The sequence below is a fragment of the Lissotriton helveticus genome, chromosome 2_1 (assembly GCF_964261635.1).
Source record: "Lissotriton helveticus chromosome 2_1, aLisHel1.1, whole genome shotgun sequence".
Lineage (NCBI taxonomy): Eukaryota > Metazoa > Chordata > Amphibia > Caudata > Salamandridae > Lissotriton > Lissotriton helveticus.
In genome coordinates, this window is record NC_136059.1 from 768545193 (window position 1) to 768567757 (window position 22565).

General features: G+C 44.3%; 1 protein-coding gene across 1 annotated transcript in view; it reads left to right on the forward strand.

Moving 5' to 3' along the window:
• FER (FER tyrosine kinase) overlaps positions 1-22565 on the forward strand; it is a 1039778-nt gene that overhangs the window by 745202 nt on the left and 272011 nt on the right. The window contains exon 15 of the mRNA XM_078675464.1: positions 15839-15933. Coding sequence (XP_078531590.1) covers positions 15839-15933 — 95 coding nt within the window. The remainder of the gene's footprint in view (positions 1-15838; positions 15934-22565) is intronic.

Sequence of the window (22565 nt, forward strand, 5' to 3'; positions counted from 1 at the left end):
TGCTCTTCCTTGAGAATCACACCCTGTTCCCGCCCGACACCTCCCTTTCGCCCTATTCACTACCGCACCCTCTGACACTCCTCTTCCTCTGTGTCCGATTGTCCAGGCCGGTCCCAGGCTATCACCTAGCCATGCAGATGTAGTTTATGGCCCCAGCTGTAAAGAATCACCCCTCTTCAAAGGAGTTACAGTAGATCAAGGCCCCCACCCGATGAGATCCGTCACACCACACGCGTTCCTACTATCTGAAAACCATCCTGTATTGTGATTGGGGAGGGGACCGAGCCTGAAGCGGAAGATTCCAGAGATGCCTCTTTGTACATCAAAGTTTTTACAATTATGTGTCACATTAAAAATATATAGCACTCCAACAAAGTAGTAGGATTATAAAACTTTAATAACTCATAAATATATACAACGCAACAAAAACAGTAAATACATTTAAACATTTTTTTTAAAAAAGAAGCAACAATGGTCAGTAGCTGTGTTTTGTGCGAATAGTCCCAAGGCAGCACAACGTGCTGAGTTCTGGACGGCACCCAGGTGATGTTACCTGGGTGCCGCACTGGTTTTTGGTATCCTCCGAATAACGGCGTGGGGCGTCCCGGGGGGTGCGGGGGGAGGCCTCGTCAGTAGCGGTCTGTTGTGCGAATAGTCCCAAGGCAGCAGAACGCGCAGAGATGTGGATGGCACCCAGGTGATGTCCAGTAAGTTGCCGCACTGGTTTTGGTATCCTACAATGCTGCTCCGAATAACGGCGTGGAGCGCCCCGGGGGGGGGGGGGGGGGGTGAAGCGGCGTGAACGGGCCTCCCCAGGTGGAGGCTCGTCTGCTGTAGTGGGGCGCCCCTTTACCGTTTCAGTTGCCATTCCGCCCGCTTTTGGTACACTGTGCCAAAATCCGCCATTCAGCTGAGTTGCGCCCACTCTTGCGGTGCAGCGATAGGCGGCTGCCACAGGACTCTCAAAATGGCGGCAGGCTCTTTCCTTTTTGGGCCTGGTCCACTGAAATGGCCCTGGGACACTTTGGAACTCGGACGCTTGTCTACTAGGTCTTGGACCCCATTCTCGAAAGCGTCCCCTCAGCCTTGAAGATTCTACAAAAGTCATGGGGGCCACCGACTCCTGCAGGCTTCCGGTGGGGAGCGGCTGCCATGATTGCTCGCGGAATGACCACGACGGAGCCACAAGATGGTGGTGCTTTAATGCTGACGCCAGCTTCAGTCTGAAACATCCAGAAACAAGGTGGGGCTTTCATCGTTTGGGAAAAAAAATGTTTTAATCCAATGAAAAGTGTATTTTTAGGTCATATGATCAAGCCTTCCATCATTAGGAAACCAAAAGTAAAATGAACCAATGAAAAGTTTTATAAACAAGTCACATGACCTGTTATGCGGCATAGGGCTATAAAAAGCGTAGAAAATCCATGGGAACGTGAGGCCGCGTCAGTAGCGGACCGATGTGCGAATAGGCCGAAGGCAGCACAACGCGCCAAGATCCGGATGGCACCGAGGTGGTGTCCAGCAAGTTGCCGCACTGGTGTGGCCATCCTACAATGCTGCGCCGAAAGTCGGCGTGGGGCGCCCCGTTGGCCTGTGAGTTCGCGTCAGTCAGTGGGGGCTGTTTGAGGATCTGACTGCATTGGAAAGCAATGTGATGCTGTGCGTCGCCCCCAAGATGAGGCGGCGTCAGTAGCGGACCGATGTGCGAATAAGCCGAAGGCAGCACAACGCGCCAAGATCCGGATGGCACCGAGGTGGTGTCCAGCAAGTTGCCGCACTGGTGTGGCCATCCTACAATGCTGCGCCGAAAGTCGGCGTGGGGCGCCCCGTTGGCCTGTGAGTTCGCGTCAGTCAGTGGGGGCTGTTTGAGGATCTGACTGCATTGGAAAGCAATGTGATGCTGTGCGTCGCCCCCAAGATGAGGCGGCGTCAGTAGCGGACCGATGTGCGAATAAGCCGAAGGCAGCACAACGCGCCAAGATCCGGATGGCACCGAGGTGGTGTCCAGCAAGTTGCCGCACTGGTGTGGCCATCCTACAATGCTGCGCGGAAAGTCGGCGTGGGGCGCCCCGTTGGCCTGTGAGTTCGCGTCAGTCAGTGGGGGCTGTTTGAGGATCTGACTGCATTGGAAAGCAATGTGATGCTGTGCGTCGCCCCCAAGATGAGGCGGCGTCAGTAGCGGACCGATGTGCGAATAGGCCGAAGGCAGCACAACGCGCCAAGATCCGGATGGCACCGAGGTGGTGTCCAGCAAGTTGCCGCACTGGTGTGGCCATCCTACAATGCTGCGCCGAAAGTCGGCGTGGGGCGCCCCGTTGGCCTGTGAGGTGGCGTCAGTAGCGGACCGATGTGTGAATAGGCCGGAACCAGCACAAGGCGCCAAGATCCGGATGGCACCGAGGTGGTGTCTAGCAAGTTGCCGCACTGGTGTGTGTTGAAAAGATGAAAGATCCTCAGCAAGTCTATGTTACTTCAATGGAGCGCCGTCTAGCTGAGTTTAGCCCGCTCTTGCTGCTACAGCGACAGGCGGCTGCAACAGGACTCTCAAAATGGCGGCCTGTTCTTTGGATTTGGGCCTGGTCCACTAAAATGGCCCTGGGACACCTTAGAACTCGGACGCTCGAATTTTTTTTCCTTTCCTCTACATGCAAAAAAGGTAAATGCCCGGTACGTTACCTGCCTCATCTGCCACGATGTACTCTCCAGAGGAACCGAAAAAAAATATAGTTATGGTAATTGTGGCAAATAAATTTCATGTGGACAGATGAGTGTTACTCTAATAAATACAGCATATGAACATCATCATAGTCGATGGTTGGTGGAGACATTTTGACTATATCCTGGACCTGCCCGTCCTCGCCCAAAATGGCGCCGGAATAAATGGGACTCGTAACTCCTTGTTGTGTACTGGTTGCACAACCTTAATATCACGAGATACGTATGCAGTTTTGAAGCACATGGCGGGCGGGGACGAGAATTGATTGAATATTTCAACATCCCTATTGATATTAAGTTCTGATGTGTTATTGATTACTGTACTATTGAAAGTTCGAATTAACGTCACCCATGGTACTTGCCCGCAAATGTATATCTAGATAATTTTATTGTAACTGGCCCTGTCGTTTTTTAATTATAAAATGTACGTCCACCGATTCCGCAACTGTTAGACACCTTAGTTCTTGCAACCTAATGGCCCAGCCCGTTACGTTCCTCTACAGTGTAAATGTCTCCTCATCATATACGATTACAGTTTGCTCCGTGGCCGGCCCACGTGGTTATAGGCCCGTATTTGTACACTGACATTTTCACAATAAAGGTTTTTAAAAGAAAACATGGTAGTAGTATTTACATTGGTAAAGTTTTTAATAATAGTCACTGTTTTTGAATCAGTAAAAGGCAAGTGAAATAAAGCAGTCCAATTACATGAAGGGTAAAAGGTATAATACGCAGGTACGCAGTAAAGATAAATGGTCAAGGGCTGTTGTGTTTTCTACTCCTGCAACATAAAGTGATCGATAAGAATCTGATATTCAGGCGTATCGGCGACTAAGACAGCAGGCCGAGCCTCTTTTGCTCAACGGCTCCGTCATGGGACGAAGAAACGCCCTTTTTCTCGAAAAAGGAATATATTTTACTTGCAGGACAGTTGTAAATTTTCCGGGAAAGTACATTAGCCTGGAACATTATAACATATATGTTTAAGAAAAAATAATGTTCGAAAGTAATAAAAAGTGTAATTTTTAGGTCATATGACCAAGCCTTTCATCATTAGAATAAGAAAAGTAAAATGAACCAATGAAAAGTTTTATTAACAAGTCACATGACCTGTTATGCTTACGTTACGCGCTGCGCGCCGCGCCCCGGATCGCTTCCGGGAAGCTGCGCTTCGCGCATCGGAGCACTTCCGGATGCGCTAACGCGGCGCGTCATATGACGCATTACGCGACAACGCAGGTCCAGAATATAGTCAAAATGTCTCCACCAACCAGCGGTCGGAACACAACCCCTTTCAGCAGGCTAAATAGTTCTGTTAAATGACAACAGAAGGGACAGGCAACAAGAACCATCAGTCAAAAAGGGGAGGGCAAGTTCTGCTCTACCGGGTCACGTTGGGGCGCTACCGGAACTGATCGAATTGGTAGTCTACAGTGTTTCTGGATGTTTCAGACTGAAGCTGGCGTCAGCATGAGAGCACGACCATCTCAGAGCTCCGTCGTGGCCATTCCACGAGCAATCATGGCAGCCGCTCCCCACCAGAAGCCTGCGGGAGTCGGGGGCCCCCAAGACTTTTGTAGAATCTTCAAGGCTGAGGGGACGCTTTCGAGAATGGAGCCCAAGCCCTAGCAGACAAGCGTCCGAGTTCCAAGGTGTCGCAGGGCCATTTTAGTGGACCACGCCCAAATCTGAAGAGCCGGCCGCCATTTTGAGAGTCCTGTGGCAGCCGCCTATCGCTGCACCGCAAGAGCGGGAGCAACTCAACTACATGGTGAGCGAAACGCTGTAGTCGCAAGAGCGGGCGGTAAACAGCTGAATAGCGGAAGAGGCACAGTGTAGCAAAAGCGGGCGGAATGGCAACTGAAACGGTAAAGGGGCGCCCCACTACAGCGTGTCTTCAGGTCAAACGGATTGTGGGACAAGGTCCAGAATGGAAGAGTCACCAAAAGGCAAAAAGTTCCGCTTAACCCCGGGAGCCGGCCACCTATGTCGGGGGCGATCTCAGGCCACACCAGGGCAACACGACTTGGGGAGGGGGCCGGAGCCAAGCGCCCCCTCCGAGTCCGCGCCATCACACCGTCCCTCGGGGGCCTCCGTCAAGCGTTTCAGGGAGGCACCGCATCACATTGTTTTCAAATGCAGTCACGTCCTCAAACAGCCCCCACTTACATTGAGAATAGTGAAGCTGTAGCAGGTGCAAATAAGCTTCAGACATTCTAACAAGCACTCCTCAAAACTTTGAACTATCAGAGTGCATGAGTTTCATGCTCGATCGATTGAGCTAGCCGGATCTGGCAACAAAAAGTATAAAATAGTTATGTAAATAGTTATTTAATAAAATGTTTTACCCTGTTACTTTGCTGGTGTGTTGTATATGTTTGTAATATTTGCATAGAGTTTATCGTTATTTTGGGCGGGGTGGGTGGCGGAGCCGAGCTGTCTTGCAGCCATCATGGTGTGGAGTTCAGTTCATCTCACTAGTTTCGTATTTCTCATGAGGGGTTGTTCCTAATGTTTCCATTTTAGCGAGGTCAAAAAGAGATCCCATTAGTGGCCTACTGATTTTGCTCGATCCCTTTTGTTTTTTTACACGATTTTTCACTATCTGCAAAGACTAAACAGAGTATTGCGACTCTGTGCTTGTTTGTAAATAGAGAATGAACCAAAGAGAACCAATTCTAAAACAGTAAATGCTTGGATAACAATCAATCAAATGGAGAGAGAAGCAGGCACGACGGATTACAACGGGGGCAAAGGCCTGCGTTAACTACCCTTCACTATCTGCAAAGAGAGAGTACTCCTAATAGAAATGAGGGGGGGCAGCATTCAAAGCAGATCAGTGTGCATAAACACGAAAATGTGTTTACTTACCACGTACTTGACATTCGACAGCTTATGATATTTGCTATTAAAAAAACATTGAAATTCACTGAAAAAACCATAGGTTAGAGACCATATATAGTTAGGAATTAGCATTTAAAAAACCTTGAAAATTCACTGAAAAAACCATAGGTTATAGACCATATATAGTTAGGCATTAGCATTTAAAAAACCTTATTTTACTCACACAAAACCATTGAAATTCCATATATAGTTAGTTGCACTAACTACATATCGCGCACCCGCAATCCACTGCTGATGATGTCACATATTACATCATTCATGACATGGTCAGTGACATCACTGATGACATCACTGATGACATCTCAAATGACATCACTGATGACATCACTGATGACATCTCATTTGACATTACTGATCACATCACTGATGACATCATTCATGTGATGATACGATGAACCTCTTCAGACTCTAATATAACCTTAGATACACTCAGTGTAAACAGACATTCACAGACTGTCACTCATCCATGGAGTTACTCACACACCTAGTCAGTCTTGCAAAGAATCAATCACACCTCCATTTCCTCAACTATATAGTTATACACACCTTACTTATTAAAACATATACTAACACATATTTACTCTGTTATACAATCCCTGATACAAGTTCACAATGATCCATACAGCCACTCACACATTCACTGGCTCTTATGCACAGTTATTTATATATGTCAACTCTCACATGTACTGTGTTTTACATATGTACTTACTTTGACATGTAGCACTGAGATATCCATTCACTCACCAATACACTCATGCACACAGTCAACCGCCCATACAGCTGTTTCCACATGCACTTTTGAACCCATACATCTAGTGAATCAACTGCTCACACATCTATGCACAGAGTCATACACCTCCCAGACACCCACACACACACACTCAGTCTCCCATACAAATACTTGGGCAACCAATCAATAACCCATAGAGTTAGTCATATAGCTAATGATCAACACATGCATCAGATTACAGAACAACAGACACAATGATGCACAATTTAAAACAGTTTAGTCACTAACCCATGCACTCAGTGAGACACATTTAATCACTCACTTATACAGTCAGTCATGCACCTACTAAATCCTTCATCCAGACACTTATACATCCACTCATTCTTCAATATGTAAGACATATTTTAACTTTACAGAAACATACAGTCACTGGATGTTGTCATCAGTGATGTCATTTGAGATGTCATCAGTGATGTCATCAGTGATGTCACTGACCATGTAATGAATGATGTAATATGTGACATCATCAGCAGTGGATTGCGGGTGCGCGATATATAGTTAGTGCAACTAACTATATATGGAATTTCAATGGTTTTGTGTGAGTAAAATAAGGTTTTTTAAATGCTAATTCCTAACTATATATGGTCCATAACCTATGGTTTTTTCAGTGAATATATATATATATATATCCCGCTGAACTGTAGAACTCGGAGAAGTCTGCAGATACTACACTCACATCTGACACCGGAGAGAGGTCCACCAAACAACTCCTAAGCTACATGTTTTAGTTTAGCCTGTTACCTAGTTTCTAGGGCAACAGATGCTCCAGTTCCAAAAGTATACGGTAGGGAAGAGGGGACTTGGACCGTTGTCCATTGTTTAGATCTATGTTTTGCACTGTTACTCTTTTCGTTCACTACTCACAGTACTCTAACATATGAAAGCTACGCATGCATCTGGACCCCACTCATTGAAGGACGGATAATAGAACCACACCCTCCCAAAACCTGGCAAAAGCCTCCCAGGGGGCTAATGCTCCATAACTCCCTTAGACCACACAACTCACATGACGCACGAAGATCATAGTGTAAATTCCCTCCGAGTCCTATCTTGGAACATTAACGGTTTGCTTGATCACATCAAGCGTACCGCAGTCTTGAAGTATGCCCAACGACATGCCCCCAATATTCTCCTGCATCAGGAGACCCATCTCCTGGGGACCCAATGCTCCTTTCTCGCATGTTATGGATTTGACAGTGTGTGGCGTTCTGGTTTTGAGAGAGCCTCGCGGGGGGTTGCTACCCTACTACGAAGAACCCCTCCCTTTGTCCCCCAACCACATCAATAGACACCCACAAGGACGGTTCATAGCTATATCTGGAACGCTGGAGGGGAACATCCTCAACCTGGCTTTGCAAAGAGATTAAACAGATCTCGTTGGAATCGGCCAAGTTGTTATGGTGTTCCTCTGTTGCCCGTGTGTACGGGTGGGGTGACAAGAACGGGAAGCTGCTACATAGGCTGGCTTCATGTCCCCTGGCAAATGGCATTGTCCCTGAAGTTCGTGACCCATCCGGAGCCACTCATCGCACATCACCCGAGGTTGTACAGGCGTTCACTGACTACTAAGCCTGCCTATACTCTGCACGTACGATGGAGGTCTCCCTTCCGGACCTACTAAACCTAGGGAGGGTCCATCTTCCCTGCCTTCCAGACTCTGAGGCAGCCGGCCTGGACCTTCCCCTTACCCCGGAGGAAATAAATAATGCAATCTCCTCGCTAGCGTCTGGAAAAACACCAGGTCCGGATGGGTTTCCTCAAGAATACTATGCCACCTACCGGGACTTAGAGGTCCCTCATCTCTCCAAACTATTCCAGCACGTTGCGAGGTTTGGGGCATTCCCCTCTGAAACAGACGTGGCGACCATCGTGGCCATCCCCAAGACCCAACCACCCTGGCCAGCTTGTGAAGACTATCGCCCGATTTCGTTAATCCACACCGACGTTAAGATATACGCCGCGGTCCTGGCTCAGCGCCTACTCCCATTCCTTAGTAAATTGATTCACCTGGGCCAATGCGGCTTTATGCCGGCACACAGCACTGGACACCGCTTGCGATGTCTTCACCTGGCCCTTGCAAACCGCCAAGTACTCACCCCGTACCTAGCACTCCTCCTTGTTGATTTCGAAAAAGCCTTCAACACTGTTGATTGGCTTTACCTAGAGGAGGTACTAACAATGATGGGTGTTGGTCAGCACTTCCGTCGCTTCGTCCAGGTTCTGTACTCCAACCCTAGAGCTAGAGTACTCATCAATGGGGCCCTCTCAGAGACATTTCCGATCCACAGATGTACAAGACAGGGCTGTCCCCTTTCACCACTTCTATTTGCGCTTGCGATGGAGCCCTTGGCATGCCTCATCCGGGCCGATGATTTGATCCAGGTTTGGACCTGGGGGAGTCACCACATGAACAAAATTGCCTTATATGCAGACGACGTCCTGCTCCTGGCAGATCCAGCCTACTCTGGCCCTAGATGTCTTCGAGCCCTGCAGGCCTTTGAAAACGTCTCAGGCCTCCGACTCAACTTGGCAAAATCGACTCTTGTGCCTCTACACCTCTCTAAGGAGTGCTTCGATTGGCAGTCAACCATTCCCATCAGACGACAGTCGTTTAAATACCTCAGCATATGGGTTGCTCTGCTCCCCGAGCTAGAATGGGCATTAAACATTACCCCACTTGTCACGAAGGCAAAAGAAGAGCTCCGGCGCTGGCAAATCTTACCACTTAACCCACTTGGGAAGTTGGCATTATTTAAGATGATGATCCTCCCCTGTTCATACCGCCTATCTCACCCCGGAACACCTTCACAAGGCAGGTTTGCATGCTTCACCTGAATGCACACACTGCTTTCAACAGCCGGCGGATTTTTATCACATGGTCTGGTTATGTCCCTGACTTACAACGTACTGGGGTAAAATAGAATACGAACTCACACACGTCCTGGGTTGGCAGGTACCCCATAACTCCCTACACCTCATCTTGGGAGACATGGACTGCCTAGACGAGTCCCGAACAGATAAACTATTCTTTGGATAAGGCCACCATGGTGGCCAAACACGACATTGCTGCGGCATGGACACAACCAGACCCCCAAGAGTAGCTAAATGGCGCAGTAGAGTATATTGGTGTGCCACCCAGGATAAACCCTTGTTTGAGGCCAGGGAATGCCCAGCCACGCATCAAAAGATATGGGGCAAATGGATTAACCAATTGGGGTGATGGGGTCTTTAAGTCTGTCTTTTCCTTTCGGTATGCTTTGTTTATGCAATGTATCCCTGAATCGCTAGGCATGTACGTACATAACCACTGCTGGCATACCTGAAATGCCATTGGATTCTGATCAAAAGTTCTGTATTGTTATTATTTTTGTTTCTCCAAAAACCAATAAAGTTGACTATCAATAAAAATCCTGGCAAGGCTTCCATCCTTCCAAGGTTGGTAAATTAAGAACCTTTCTGTTGGGCGATAATACCTGGTAATTGAGGCCCTCAGACATGCCACAGTGTGGTATGAAGCCTCATTTAAAAACATGGTTGAGGCATGTGTGGCTGTAGATAATTCCACCATCTAGTGTTGTGCTCGGAAGTGTGCAAGTTGTTTATCTTAGAAGGAAGCCTTTCAGCCCCTCCTCTTGCTAGTAATACGCATTATCGTGTGAAGAAATCTACAAGGGATTTTATTTGTGATATGACTTAACTATTTTTCAATTCAAATCAGTGAGTAAGTCATAAGATCAAACTCCAATGTGTCCACAGGACAACGACATCAAATGCAATAATTGGTAAAGAGCACACGGAAGATCCTAATTGTATTGAAAAAATATATATTTGTAAATTTCATATATTAAAACATGAATTCAAGGGGATATATGAACAGAAGATAAATCAACAGCAACAAGTCATGAACAGATGTCTAAATCAATTGTGCAAAGCAGTTCATAACATACATCAGCTCCTAAAGTAAAAGAGAGCAACTGAAAACAACAATGAATAAATGTTACTCTTCAAGAAATCAATTTCTTTGGAGATGATGGAGAGGTCGACGTTTCGGTCTTTGCAGCATAGGTCTATAAGACCATCATCAGGACATTTGATTTATACAGGAAAAAAAACCCTATGTAAATACAATAAAATGTATTATAAATTTCAACATATTGATAATCAAAACAATGTTACATCCCAAAAACAGGAGACATTTATACAGGAAAGAACCGTGTGCAGAAGGAACAATAATTCATAACTATTCAAAAGTGACATGAATCATAAATGTGCAGGAAAAACAGATATGCACAGATGAATGAGTGAAACACCACCTTCACCTCCACACCTAGAGACCAAAACAAATCTTACTTCTTGTTAAGTAGAGATTGATGTCGAAGGACACACTGAATGTGACTTTAATAACAGGACCGCAGAACGGAATTACTGAAAAAAATATGTTTTTTCATTAGTCTCGTAATGCTTGTTGTCTAAATTTATACATCAACACGTCAACATGGATCATACCTGTCGAACTGTTAGAACAACTGAATTGTTCTGAGTAGAGAAGTCCAGTATCAATATTGGAATGCGTGGTTGTTCAAAATTCTGTGAACAAATAGGAGACCAAGCTGTAGTCTTAGGAATATCATTTAAGACATTGACTAAATACTAAGGTATAGAATGGCATGTATAGCAGTGGCCCCGACCTTGGACTTAATAACGGGATGGCGGTCGTTCTTAATTAAATACCTCATGATTCTGGAGGCATGTAAACTGAACATGTACACCAGTCTAACAGGCTTCCCAGGGGTTGACTAGTGAAGGAAATCCTATGTATCCCTAGTTTTTAGAAGGCCCTTACACCCAGATGTAGGTTTGTGGTGTATACGGTATGAGGGAAAACAAATAGAAAAACAGCTCATTGTATTGAGGGTCAATGTAGGTCGCAGCGAGTCGTAGCCATAGTTGACACATGGTAGATAAAGTCAACATCATCGCATCAGAAACAGAGAGCATCCTATCACAACATTTGTCAATAAGGATGAACCAACAAATGAAACAAGTGACTAATGCTGCTACGTAAATTACACTGGGTGTGCTCTTATCAAGGTTCAAGATGAGCTGAACAAGTCCAATCTATTTTGAGCAGCCGCATTAAGAACCACAATTTTAGCGTTAGCAATCACTAATTTAAAATGCATCTAAATACCCTGGGTGATCATGATCAAGGCTGGTAGGACAGAAAAAAAGTCCTACGAAGAGAGTTAAAGCCGCATTACAGGGGCTACTTACATTTCACAGCATGAACTTGGCGAGATACGGAATCCGGCAGGTTCTGGAACACGCATGAGAAAGTGGTATCGTGCGAGCTTCCTATTTAACTTAACTGACCCGTAGTAGATGAATCACAGCCAGGTTGTTGGAGGACAGACTATCGAATCAAACTACATCGGCGGCCATATAAGGAAGACTTAACTCTGTTTGTTCAAAGAAAACGCGGCGGCCATATTAGAGCGTGATTGAGTCACCTCACATCCGATGTTAGAGGTGCATCAAATATGTTTTGTGTGTTGTATAACACTCCATATGACATCAAACAAAAAATATAAAAAACAAAAAACATGCCACCTGGCTATGTGAACCAGACCTATTAAAAATGAGTGAGGTCAGCGATCAAGTTGAATATTAACTAATAGCTATTGAGCAATTGGAGATGGGGGTGGAAATGGCGGTCATCTTGAAACTGCAAATTTACATTATATATAGAGTCCACATAGAATACAATAGGTGGTGTTTTGTTAAGATCAAATCAGTGAGGAGGAGGTGGTGATCAGCTCCAAGTGCAAAAATACATAGAAACATTATCAGGCATTTATAAACGCTTGTTACATGATACAGTCCTATTGTTAACACAGAAAGAAGAAAACTTGTACAGAACGATTTCAAACATTTCAGTTTCAGAAATACGCATTGACTCCCTTGTTAGATTGTTTTCTTCCGCCATCGGGTTTGGGCGCGTGCTCCTATGCTCCGGTTCGACACAGTTGTTGTTTGTACATTCTATACCTTACCATCAGTATTGTTCTAGAACACTATTCTTTTCGGTCTCCGTCGTCTCTCCATCGACATAGACTTTGTCGGGGCGACTGGAATCGACCACTGCCTGGTGGGTTTTCGCTCTTCAGGGCAGACTGTATCTTCCACGTTCCCTCCACACCATGTCCACCCAGTGATGGTACCAACGCCTTTAATATTCTGCCCTCAATGTCACATCAAGTACCCACGCACTGGTCTGCATCAGGTATGTAACTTGTGCCTTTCTCCGGACCATCAGGAAGCTTCCTACGAGGCTTGCAAATCCTTTTGGTCCAAGAAGACGCTGCAAAATCAGAAGCTCGAGGACTCGAGATGTCTTGCAGCAGTGCAAAGGACATGCTGGAACTTTTTGGGAAGCGAAGAGCTTTAGGAGGAAACCTGCATCCAGGTGTTGGGACCATACTAGGGCTCCCTTGCACCTGGATACAGCTCAGGCACTGAGGTTGAATTGCAGGACATAACGCTCGGGACAACCTGTGAGTACAGTGCCCCCTTTATCCCGGCCCCAACACCAACACCAACAACCCATTCCAAAAACTATGGACCAACCAAAAGCTTTATTTTTCGCCACCACTGCCCTCGGACCATGGTCGGCTCAAAGCAGCAGTGTCAGATACGCTCAGTCATGGCACGGTGCCTTAAAAAACAGCAGAGGAAACGTGCTATTAAACCAAGTGCCTCCCTATCATAGTCGAGCTAAATGTTGGACTGCAGAGTGTCGGCGCAAAAACACCACTCCTCCACTCCACCATTCTTCCTGTATTTCATCTGAAAAAAAAGGACGTGACACGGAGAGGCTCCAGTATACCATGCCAAACGATTATGTTGACAAATTTGAAGCATTAAGTGCACTAGTGAAAGGAGGACGACTGACCGCCCAACAAAAGAAAGAAAACATTTAAATTTAGTCCTGTGAATGATCAAAATCAGACATACATTAGGACTACCTAGGAGAGTCATTTGAGCGCTTAAAAAATATCCAAGGTCACGATTGGGCTGCACTGCAAAGGGTCACTGCTAAATGCACACTGTGTTGTCCTGAAGAAGGTCTTATGGATTAACACAATTGAAGACCGAAACGTCGACCATCAAGTCCATTTCATTGTTTGTGAATATTTGTGTAGGTGATTTTTTTATTTAAGAAAGATAAATGTCACCTTTTGTTTCATCCAGGATTGGACTTTTTTTCAGATGAAATACAGGAAGAATTATGAAATCCCTTGTTCATTTGTAATGCATTGCAATCAACGTGAATTGTTGATATGTACCCTATGAATCAAATAACAATATAAATAAGAAATATTTTTCCCAAAAAAGATTATTCCGTGTTGTTTTTCTTCTCTACTTTGACTACATCATTTGACTAGTCTTTTTGTTATATTGATTGTCAGAAAATTACAATCTGATTTAAACTGTAACAGGTATTGATTTAATCGATTTAGATTCTGTAAGTATTAACAACACAAATCTTAATCTGAAAATCATCTTGATAAATAAATTCCCTTGCTGGCGCAACAAACCATATACTGTTAATATTTGCCCAAACTCGCAAGGGTTTATTGGGTTGGCTCTCCCCCTCTCCTCTCTATTTCTAAATCCGGCATTGCATGTTGGATTTTCAGATGCATTCAACATGATATGCTTAAAAAACTTTACCAATCCCTCCTAAAGCTTACTCCACTTGTAAAAAAAGGAGCTTCAGTAGCTTTCCTAGGAAATATTCCTATAGCTGAAATATGTAAGGCATACAAGCAACAAGCAAAATGTTGGACAAGCAGTTCTATGCAAACTATTTTAAACAACTGTAACCACCACGCAAGGAGGACTTTTCAGTCTATGTTAAGCATATGTATCTACAGCCACACATGCCTCAAACTGAACATTTTTTTTATGCAGTAAGCATAGGTTCATGGCATGTAGTGCTGTAGATTCACATGCAGCGTTCCTCTTCCCTCATCCACGAACTCCTCAGTTAATTTTATAAGTTATCACACATTTATTTAGCATGGGCATCTCGCTATGTTAAGCTGTGCTTCACATTCAATCCTCATTTGACTTGTGGGAAAACAATGTAACACTGGAGTCGATGCCCATGAGCATTACCAACAAGAGTAGAAGTCATTCTACCTCGAGACTCAAAAGACTTTCTTAGAAGAAAAACAAATTGCACACTTCAAAACCCAGTGCTACATGGCAGTATTATGATAAGCATGTGAATACACAGCATTACATGCCACAAACAGATGCTTACTGAGTAAGTAACATTTTCCTTTTGTCACCCTGACAATATGTCAGGCTGTTTCTAAATTGTACACATCCCACTTTGCTGCCTCTGTCATGTTTCAGGGTGTACGTCATACCAGAACAGAGCATGTTGCCTGTACAGCCAGGTTTTGATCATCTAACAGAATGATAGGTGGCTCTCAGTTCTGCAATGCTCAATTGCAGTGGTATCACACACTATTGAAGCCTGAACTAAAATAGATCTTCTCCCAGCCTGGAGTAGGAGTCTCAATAAATGAGCATATTATAAATGGACAACTATTGCCTTTTTGGCATATACATTTTTTACTTCTCTGTAGTGAAAGGTGGGTTGGAATTGTAGTTGACTCGGTAGGCCATGTACGGAGCACTAAGTAAGTTACATCGTTTTGTTGGTAGGGAGTGATGCACCTGTGAAATGTGGACCATATCAAGATAAATTTCCTAATGCATATAATGCACTAAGTAGTACTGAAACCACAACTACTATTCTCACATTTGTTGTATTTCCAGATTGGCAGATTACCATGAAAGGCTTTGAGAATTTCAAATTGTAAAGCATTTATGTGCAGATTATCACAATAACCCAGTCATGACATTACTTAGTTCACTCTGAGGACCTTTGGAATGAGAAATAAAAAATTTGGATGATTTGAGTATTGCTTTGACTAGCAAGAATTCCCACTGGGAGCATTCCAGAGGTATAAGAGAACATTTGCAGAGGTTTGGTGCTTTGGCACTTCTTGATTACATATTTCCATATGACCACAGGCTTTTTGACATACAAAATTCGAAATATTTGTTTGACATAGTTGAACTGGTCTTTGAGAAAGGAAGGTACTTGTTAATTAGAGGACTAATTACAGCCAGTTGTCTTTTGTCCAGTTTGTATTTGATCATTTTCATCTACTGAGAGAAATTACAAGTAGAGAATGTGAACTAATGTGCTGTATGAAGTTAACTAAATTTGCAAGTAAGAAAGCGTTTTACTTTACATTTAATCCTGTCTACAAACTTCACTATTAAAGTAGAAAGTAGCAAATTTTCTAAAATGCTAATTTTGAATATACCTTTTCTACTCTTTTTCAGAATACTCAAACAGTACGACCATACAAATATTGTAAAGTTAATAGGAGTTTGCACTCAAAGGCAACCTATTTATATTGTTATGGAACTAGTTCCAGGTGAGATTTCTTTTCAACAATTAACCATTCATATTATCTTGCTGTGTGTTACTGTGGAATGCACTTATTTATATTGCATCTTACTTACCTATGCACAAACTCTACTTATGACGGTTTTTCACACCTTACTCACTCAGTTATAAACAAACTAGTTTATTAGACCAATCGGACAGAATACTTTTACCACTAGTTCAGTAACTGAAAATAATTACTGAAAATGAAGGAAAAGGTGTATCAGTGTGTCTATCAAATAATGTATTTATGTTTTGATATATTTATTTCTTTTTGCAAGAGGCTGCAGTCTTGATGTGACTATCGCCAATTTCTCCTTGATTCAATAGAATCTAATAGCAATTAGGTATACCTATTTCTATGAGGAATACCTGGGTTCACCATTAGTAGTTTGGCTCAGAATACTAAGATTTTCTTGAGAGAATATCGCATGTGGTGACATGCAAAAACATCAAAGCAACATTGCAGTTAAGAATTAAATGAGTTAAAATGTCCAAAACCATACAATCAAAAGGAAAAACAATTGAATGATTACAATTATTCCATAATTGTCAGAGCAAATGCAGGACTACATCTGTAGCCAGGGTGTAGTAATCTGGCTCAGTATATAGTGTCCACCTCTGTGTGAGGCACTGTGCACTGAGTCCAGTCAACCCGTAGTAATATTGTTTAGGTCCCTGAAAACCAGAGCTCTCAAGGGGTAGCTATGGAGAGCAGCTAAGGCTTATTCAGGAGGGGTGTAAAGCAAGTGCATTTACCACTATAGTCAGTCAGTAAGCTTTTCACACAAGAAAGAACCACACCAGGTGATTATAAAAAACTTTGTATTTATTAGCACACACTATACACTAACTTGGTATATCTCCTACTCTGAGATATCAACTGCACACAAGAAATACTTCAGAAATAGGTAAGTAGCATTGAAAAACACCTGGGGCCCAACCGGTTGGCAGAACCATAAACTAGAATAGTGGGATGTGAGGTTAAGTATCAAAACAGCACAAGCCACCAAGGATGGAGGACGCCAGGGGAAACTCTGAACCACCCAAGATGAGTAGCCAGGGACTCCAAAGCACCCGGGTTTAGAGTGGTTATACCAGGTCAAACGCCCATAGGATAACGCAGGGTAAGTCACAGTTGGAATTTTACAGCTCTTGGACCCTTCCCAAAGGACCCCGAATGAACCACTTGGATCAAGGAAGGTTGGAGAGCCACCCCACCCAAGGAGGCACCAGGATACTTACGCCAGGGAGCCCAGGGGCATAAGGATGAAGCGCTGTTGGAACCGCCAGTGGATGCCAGCCGAGGACTCCAGGACGCCGGCATACAGGAAACCTCCCTCTCCTGGAACCGCTCGTTCCTCACCGGCCGAACCCAAAGAATCAGACTCCCGTCCTTCCTCTCCAAACCCACAGAGATCAGCTGCGGAGTACCCCAAGGATCATCACTTTGCCCCACGCTCCTCAACATCTATATGGCCCCCCTCGCCGCCATCGTCCGAGAGCATGGACTCAGCATAGTATCCTACGCTGACGACACCCAGCTCGTCCTCTCCCGCACAAAGGAGCCTGACACCATCAGACTCAGCTTCCAGGAAGGAATGAAAGAAGTCACAACCTGGATGAGCAGTAGCTGCCTGAAGCTCTGCTCGGAGAAGGCAGAAGTCCTCGTCCTCGGACCCACCCTCTCTGCAAGGGACAACACCTGGTGGCTGTCTGCCCTCGGCAAACACCCCACACCGACAGACCACACCCGCAACCTCGCCATCATACTTGACTTCTCCCTCACCATGACCCGAGATACCAATGCTGTCTCCTCCCCGTACTTCAACACCCTCTGAGTCCTCCGCAAGACCTCCAAATTGATTCCCCCAAATCCAGAAAGACCGTCACTCACGCACTCATGACCAGCAGATTGGACTACGGAAACAACCTCTACTCAAAAAGTCCCTGCTAGGAAGACTCTACACCATCCAGAACGCCGTTGCCAGACTGGTCCTCGGCATGCCCATACGAGACCACATCACCCAGCACCTACGAGAGCTCCACTGACTCCCCTTCGAGAAGAGTGACCTTCAAGCTACTCACTCATGCATACAAATCCTTCCACAACACCGGACCCCAATGCCTCAGAGAAAGAGTCTCCTTCTATGCACCCAAGAGAAGACTCCGCTCCGCCGACCTTGACCTTGCCGAAACCCCCACATCCGGAGAACCAGAACGGGTGGAACAGCCTACTCCTTCATCGCAGCAAAGACCTGGAACAGACTCCCAATCAGCATCAGACGCTCACCCACCCTACAAGCCTTCAGGAAGAGCCTCAAGACCTGGCTCTTCGAGTAAGATGGAGCTGCACAACACTAACACCCCCCTCCCGAAGCGCCTTGAGACCATCACGGGTGAGCAGCGTGCTTCACAAATTCAAGATTGATAGTTTGATTGGAGGTTCATAGAAGATCAGCAGCTACAGAGTCTTGTGGACCAGGCCGGTGGAATGAGGGCATGGAATCCAGATGAGAAGAACCTGAAAGCAGAGGGGACAGAGTCCAAACCACCTGGAGGTGACCAGGAGCACAATACCCATCCGGGTTGGAGGTTCTTGTTGTAGCACGGTGAGGTTGTAGCAGCAGCTGTGTAGCCCAACTAATAATGCAAGAGCTGTCCACGAGCTGTCCCACGCAAGTCGACAAGTGCAGAAAGGTCAATGGCCAGCAGGCCAAAGGGTATAATTCATATGATGGCAGCAATTTTTCTTCCTCCTAGTTATCATGTTACTCACTTCCCATTTGACACACAGGTCTTGTTTAATTTCAGGCTCTATCAGTGCCATCAGTTATCATTTTCGTGTGAGAAGGGACACATCCTCTCTAGATCCTTTCCACTGACCAAGGCTTGACCACCTCATTGGCAAGGTACATCACAGCTGACCTTATTAAAGGCTCACTCCTTGGTCACATTTCAAGTATATTATGCCTGAAGTGCTAGATATTTCAGTGATCATATGTAATTGTTGCAACTGCTCTGACAGTCATCTGCTACGCTACTACTGTAGCACAGCTCAACCAATTCTTTTTTGGGCTTCCTTTCAAGCTAACTTAAAAAGAACTCGCATTGTCCCCCAACAATGCTTCTGATGAGACCCAATGGGATATCTCAACATAAGTTTTGGTTTTGATAAATGCATCATCTGCCATATTCCTTGCCCTAGGAATATTCCTATAGGTGCCAAACTGGTCTGGAATGCGTATTCCCCGGCAATCGGTCTCCAGCTCCGCCATGTACTTCAGATACGATAACATTGTAGTGTTTTAAGCCCCAACTTGCATGTTGACCTCCGTTCCTTTTGTTCTGCACCTTTTCGGTTGCCCAGAGCTCTTTCAGTATTTCTCCTTTGAAATTCCTTGACTTTTTGACACTTTATAATGCCAAATGTCTTTTCTTCTGATATTAAGGTTTAAACCCCTTTGAAAATTCTGTATGAAAATGCCTTGGTAGGATGCATGACATCAGTATGATAGGTTTGAACTTCAACATGACGACATAGCCTCAGACTCCTGTACTTCGATGCACCTAAAAGCCATGAGGGGTGGCCAAACTATTTTTGCCACAGACATTCAAGGGTAGTGTACCGCTGCTCCTTCAGGTAAGTTGCCCGATGGGGAATGATCACCAAAAAGATTTTCCCAACAGAAAGTGACTTAGAAAGGGGAAAACATCTTCTTCCTCAAAGAAATGATCCTGCTCTTGGGACTGTTTAGAGTCTTGATTCCATTTCCCAAAGCTGGACTTTTCCCCTCATCCAAATAGGTGCTTAAAAGGATGCTAAAGCATTGCCTGGCTCTGTCTGGAGACTGTGCCAAGGTCAAAACCTTCAACTAGCAATGCTGAACTTGTACAGAGTGGCTCTGGTACCCCCATAGGCGTCTTCGCAAGGACAACCTTGATACTGTTGTCTGTGCAATACTCACAGCACCGACCCCAACAGCTTCTGACATCACGCCTTAGTGGAAGTTAAAGCCTGCCAAAGCGCAGTTGTCCATCCGGACCGGCTATACTAGGGTGCCAACTCAGACCTCGCCTTTGGTTTCAACTATGGTCCTAAGAATGAAGTTGGTTGACATTACCAACATTTCTAAATAGATATTATAGATATGTTTTGATGATTAACCCTTGGTGGAATACTTTCCTAGGGTTCAAAGACTCACCCAGATGGAAAAAAATGTTTGACTCCGGTGAATTTACAGTTTCTGTTACGGCTTATGGCTGCCTATCCTGTAATGACTTGGAGGCTGATTGCCTGCTTTCCTCCTATAATACTCCTCCTATAATACTAATCTGGGCTGTATCTTGTGTTACAAAGTGCCCTATACTTCACCAGAAGGGATCATCCTGTACCCTCCTTGCCCTCCTTCAGCAGATATTTCTTCTACACTACAGTAGTATCATGGCTTGAAAAATCCACTCGCACGCTCTCATTTGCGAAGCAGATTTAATTAGGGCAAGCTATTTTTAGGTCCTACTCTCCCTTTCTGGCGAGTAGGAAGGAAGACTGACTTTTGACCTCTGTCTCTGAAAGCAGGGCAAATGTGACACGATAACAAGATTTAAAAGGCATCTTTATTGGGCACAAAGTTTGAGCTATAAAAATGCCTTTAAATCTTGTTAACTTGTCACATTTGCTCTCAGAAGTCAAGTGCACTACAGTTAGGTCGAGTAGATCTTCGAAAACACTAGACCTGCTGGTCTAGTAAGAATTCTTAGATTTTTCAAGCCCCGAGTATGAAAAGCAGCAGATTTGGAGGTGACCTTTCCTTCTGCGAAGGGAAGGTTTCTCATCTTCAGCTGCAGAACCCCTGCTCATATTTAAGGAGGCTCTTCTAGAACCAGCCCTCTGTCTGTAGGAGTACCCCTTCCCAGGCTCAACAGTTCATGGACATATTGATAGAGGTCATAGACATGTCACATATGACTCACAATTTCTGTCAAGTCAACCTTCACCAGCGAGTATAGTGGTCCAAGATTACTACTCAGAACTAAACATGAATGTCTTTCCCATGACTGCTCAGGATAGACAGTGAAAGAAACTAGACTCCATAAGGCTGCGTCCTTGCTCCATTGCTCTTTACACTCTTTATCAACGCAGTGGACGCAGCACTTAAACTTGTAAAGTCGGATGCACCTCAGGTGTAGGATCAAGATGTGCCGGTTCTGCTTCATGCAGATGATGCCGTACCTTTATCGAGAACACCTATAGGATACAGAGGCTAATAGATAAGTTTGTTGATTTTATTAAGGGTAGAAAACTGCAGATCAATAAGACCAAAACTTATTCTATGATTTGTAGGTCGAGGCCCGGGAAAACCAAATCCTTTTTTGTAGAAGGACAGAAAATACACACAGTAGATAAGTTCTGTTACTTAGGGATAACTTTTTCCGGTAACGGTAAATGGTCGCAGGAAACGATGAATGTTAGGTCCAAATTGGTAAAAAGTGTGCACAGGGTTTTTAGGTTTGCTGCCAAAATCGGGGACCGCCAAATTAAAGATATGGTGCACATTTATCAATCTAGATGTACCTCAATCGCACTTTACGGTGCGGGGGAATGGGGTCATTACTATCATGATGACCTGTGAACAGAGGAAAATAAGTTTCTTAAAAAGTTGCTCTGTTTACCCACTTCTGCATCTTCTGATTTAATACACAGCGAAGTGGGGATCAATTACCTGACAGATCTAATTGGGTTAAGACCATTATTGTTATGGAGATCTATATGGTTGAAAGAAGAGACTACATTTAACAGAAACATTATTAAAGATTGTCTCCAATTAGATAATTGTTTAAAGATTCCTTGGCTCAACTATATAGTACAAACTTTCAAAGATCTATTTCATATAAATATCTTGGAAAATCCCAATGGTGTAATAGAAATTCCCAAGATCGAATTGAAAAATACGTTTTTGCGGGAGAAAAAACATGACCGTAAAAAAAGGAGTGGTCATTTGACAACTTGCCAGTTCTATTACTCTTATTTAGAAACTATGGGGTTCCAGGCTTATTTGTGCAAGGTAACTAGATCATCACATCAATTAATTCTTACAAGAATGAGATTAGGCCTTGTCCACCATTTGGTAGCCTTTCCCTGTGTTAAAAAGTATCCCGATTCCCCGTGCCCATGTGACGGACAAACTAAACAGAGCACCTTGCACTTTCTTGTTTTTGTATTTGAACGTCCGTATTGCTTTCCTCAAACCTTTGTTTAAAAAACATCGCACTTTAACTACAAATGCTGCTACGAGTTTGCGGTTTACCATGCAAGAGTCTGATATTTGTTTTTATACTGTAACTTATATTTTAAGATCAATTAATTTAAGGAAAAGTATGATGTTTTAAAGTGCATTAACAGTTAAGAATGTATTCCATTGATATAATGAATTGTATAGGTTTATAACAATGTTTTAATATGTGCTTTTATGGTCGTTTTTATTTCAACTGAATAAAGCTTATTGAATTGACTCCATAAGTCAAAGTCTTTCCTTTGACAGGCGAATGCCTCCTAGGCCCCTACGTCCACATTATGTGGGGATTGACAAACATGAAACCTCATCCTAACCGACCACATGA